The following is a 3,667-nucleotide window of genomic DNA, read 5'->3' as shown; positions in this document are numbered from 1 at the left end:
GGTTCAAGAGAGACAAAGGGAGGAAAAGAGATTTCATGGGTTACCTGGAGTGGGGGGAGTTGCATTCCTCAAATGTCCTTTTTAAATCTGTCCTTTCTCTCCTTCCCACAACTCTGCATTTCTTACTTGACTTTCTTTAACTGATAAAACTACCATAAGCATCCTAAAATAAATAAATAAATAAATAAATAAAAGGTTTGCTTTTCCCAATTCATTTTTATCCCTCAAGTCGCACTATTTTTTTTCTTAAGGTAGTTACTCTCCCGTCAGACCCTTCTGTCCCAAACTCCCTGTCTCCAGGGTGGTTTCTTCTTCCTGGCTGCTCTGATCTTTGGCTTTGGGTTTTGTTGTGTGGCTGCTGCCACTCGCCCCTCATCCCTCTTCTCCCAGCTCACCCTCTTCTCCCGTCCTTAGGGTCTTCTTCACTCCTCTCTCCCTCTCCTCTCTCCCTCATCCCATCCTGGAGGCTGTGCGCTGGAGGAGGCAGCTCTGGCTTCTCCCTCCTTGAGCCCTGAGGTTTCTTTGCCCAGGGTGGGGAGGGGGACGAGGAGGGATAGACCAGTCTGGGATCCGGGGAAGAATAACTGTTGGCACCTCGAAGCCAGAAACCTGACGTCACCTTGCCCCGCCTGTCAATCTCCCGCGGGCGCACTGCTCGTAGCCGCCTTTTCTGCCACTGACTGTGCCTCTCACTCGCCGCCGCTCCAGCACAGCGACAAGGAGTCCCGCGCTCGTCTTCCTCGCCCGCCCAGGCCGCCTCCTGCGGGCAGCTGCTCGGTTAGCCCAGGGAGCCCAGCCGGGCATCCCGCCAAGGCGCGCATGACCAGCGACTTCCTGAAGCCGTGACTCCCCAGGTGAGCTTTGGGGCTGCCCGGGAGAACTTTGAGGGTTCGGGAAGGGGAAGAGGAAAAGGACAGCCCGGTAGTGGGTTCTTCCCGAAGCCAGAGAAAGAAGGGAAGCTCCACCACCCCTTTCTCGGCCCCTCGCTGATGTTTATTCCAGGGGTTTCTGTGCTCGAGGTCTCTCTGAACCTTGAGCTTGCAAACTTCGCTTTCAGCACCGCGGACAGCGACACGCCTCAGAACTAGGGGAAAATGCCTTGACCAAGCTTGCAACAGCCTGGGCGGGACAATTCCAAACTGATAGTTCTAGTTCCATGTATTTGGGTGCGTGTGCAAATGCAAGCCCACTTATGGGGTTGACCTGTGTGCATGACCTGTGTGTATATCTCTGCAAAAACTCAAGACAATTCAGGCAACCCGATGCATTTCACTCTCTCACACAACAGGTGTTTATTTTGGATTAGCACTTAACTTCTACTTCACCACTCTGCTCCAGGGTCCCGGGGTGGGGTAGGCAATTTGAGTGGGACAATGCTAGCGGGGCAACTGGCAGTCGGACCAGCACACCTGACACCTACTCTCCTTCTCTAAGCAGGGTGCTGCATCTGGCCGCGATGAACGCGAGCGCCGCCTCGCTCAACGAGTCTCAGGTGGTGGCAGTGGCGGCCGAAGGAGCAGCGGCGGCGGCCACAGCAGCAGCGGCTCCGGACACCGGCGAATGGGGGCCTCCTGCTGCGGCGGCGGCGCTGGGAGGCGGAAGCGGAGCTAACGGGTCGCTGGAGCTGTCCTCGCAGCTGCCGGCAGGGCCACCTGGATTGCTGCTTTCAGCAGTGAATCCATGGGACGTGCTGCTTTGCGTGTCGGGGACGGTGATCGCAGGCGAAAATGCGTTGGTAGTGGCGCTCATTGCGTCCACCCCAGCCCTGCGCACGCCCATGTTCGTGCTGGTAGGTAGTTTGGCCACCGCCGACCTGCTGGCAGGCTGTGGTCTCATCCTGCACTTTGTGTTCCAGTACGTGGTGCCCTCGGAGACTGTGAGCCTGCTCACCGTGGGCTTCCTTGTGGCCTCCTTCGCGGCCTCGGTCAGCAGTCTGCTAGCTATCACAGTGGACCGTTACCTGTCCCTCTACAACGCACTCACCTATTACTCGCGCCGGACACTGTTGGGCGTGCACCTCTTGCTTGCTGCTACCTGGACAGTGTCCCTAGGCCTCGGCTTACTGCCGGTGCTGGGCTGGAACTGCTTGGGCGAGCGGGCCTCCTGCAGCGTGGTGCGCCCGCTGACACGCAGCCACGTGGCACTGCTCTCAGCTGCCTTTTTTGCGGTCTTTGGCATCATGCTGCACCTGTACGTGCGTATCTGCCAAGTGGTCTGGCGCCACGCTCACCAGATAGCGCTGCAGCAGCACTGCCTGGCGCCGCCCCACCTCGCCGCCACCAGAAAGGGCGTGGGGACGCTGGCCGTAGTGCTTGGCACTTTCGGCGCCAGCTGGCTGCCCTTCGCCATCTATTGTGTGGTGGGCAGCCACGAGGACCCAGCCATCTACACCTACGCCACCCTGCTGCCCGCCACCTATAACTCCATGATCAATCCCATCATCTATGCCTTCCGCAACCAGGAGATCCAGCGCGCCTTGTGGCTCCTGTTCTGTGGCTGTTTCCAATCCAAAGTGCCCTTCCGCTCCAGGTCCCCCAGTGAGGTCTGAAGGGCTCCCTTCACATCCTTTCACCAACACCACACCCCCAACAAGCCAGCCTTTGGTGAGCTTCCTGGTGCCTGCTGATGAACTCGGAGACTCCAATAGTGTGAATCTGATTTTGCGGGGGTAAAAGAAAGGGACAAAACATAAATGCAACAAACTCACAAGGACAAAAGAGGCTTGTTGGCACTTTACATATACAGTGTATACATGTGTACATATATATACAAATATTTGTATCTTCTGGAGATGTTCAGGATGTGAGCTTCCTGTTCTGTGAAAAACTACCAAAAGACGTGGTTATATACTCGAAATGTACATCACATTTGTCAAGTGAAGACATTCCAATACTGCTTAATAATAGCACTTTATTTTCAGCTGCTGAACTGCCAAAACAGTGTTGCCATTTTCAAGGGCAGGGGGAAGGGAGTAAAAGGTGTATTTTTGTTGTATGTGATAGAATATTTTGCTGCACATGCATCAACAAATTTCAACATATTTTGTACACAAATAAACATATCATAAAAAAATGTAATTTGGGGTACATGATTGACTATGCAATTACTATTCAAGAGTCAAATTACATGTGCAATCTTAAAAATGAATAAATTCTTTACCACAGGATTCCAAGACATATACCTCATACCTTCATTGGGGATATGAAGGTGTGTTCAGCATTGCCTCTTGGACCACTATCGTCTTTCAAATAGGCCACTACCCCGATCCTTAAGAATTAAATATTCCCATTCCATCAGTGGGTGTGAGTCATGATTCCCACCCCATCCTACTTACAGGAAAATGGAAAGATAAATAAGAGAATATGTGTGTGTGTGTGTGTGTGTGTGTGGTCTGATCCCCTGTGAAGAAATATGTCCACAAGCTCCAGTAGTTAGTTACTCTTAGGAAAATATACACAGGCAAATTTGTTCATAAATTTCACACTTATTGAATGTCTACTATATGCTAGGCACAATTCCAGGGCTGAGGATGTGGAAATGAAGTAAACAAACAAAATGTCTCATGCTCATGATGTTACATTCTAGTGGGGGAGATGGCCTATAAGCAAATAAATAAATGTATAATGTCATGTTAGCATCAATGCTAAGAAGTAAAATAAAGTGGGGT

General features: G+C 52.1%; 1 protein-coding gene across 1 annotated transcript; it reads left to right on the top strand.

Annotated features, from left to right (window-relative positions):
• Window positions 1-709: 709 nt before the first annotated feature.
• Gpr6 (G protein-coupled receptor 6) lies at window positions 710-3,367 on the top strand. The gene is made up of 2 exons (XM_046429497.2): window positions 710-854; window positions 1,438-3,367. The coding sequence occupies exon 2, from the start codon at window positions 1,457-1,459 to the stop codon at window positions 2,546-2,548; it is 1,092 nt and encodes a 363-aa protein (XP_046285453.1). The 5' UTR covers window positions 710-854; window positions 1,438-1,456; the 3' UTR covers window positions 2,549-3,367.
• Window positions 3,368-3,667: the final 300 nt, after the last annotated feature.

The sequence above is a fragment of the Marmota monax genome, unplaced genomic scaffold, assembly GCF_021218885.2.
Source record: "Marmota monax isolate L192 unplaced genomic scaffold, Marmota_monax_Labrador192_F-V1.1 WCK01_AAM20220418_F8-fsc00013, whole genome shotgun sequence".
Lineage (NCBI taxonomy): Eukaryota > Metazoa > Chordata > Mammalia > Rodentia > Sciuridae > Marmota > Marmota monax.
Note: the sequence above shows the minus strand (reverse complement) of the source record. Positions and strands in the feature narration are given on the sequence as shown.

Bases quoted from the DNA above. Each gene is read 5' to 3' on its own strand.
- Gpr6 (XM_046429497.2), top strand. From the start codon at position 1,457: ATGAACGCGAGCGCCGCCTCGCTCAACGAGTCTCAGGTGGTGGCAGTG.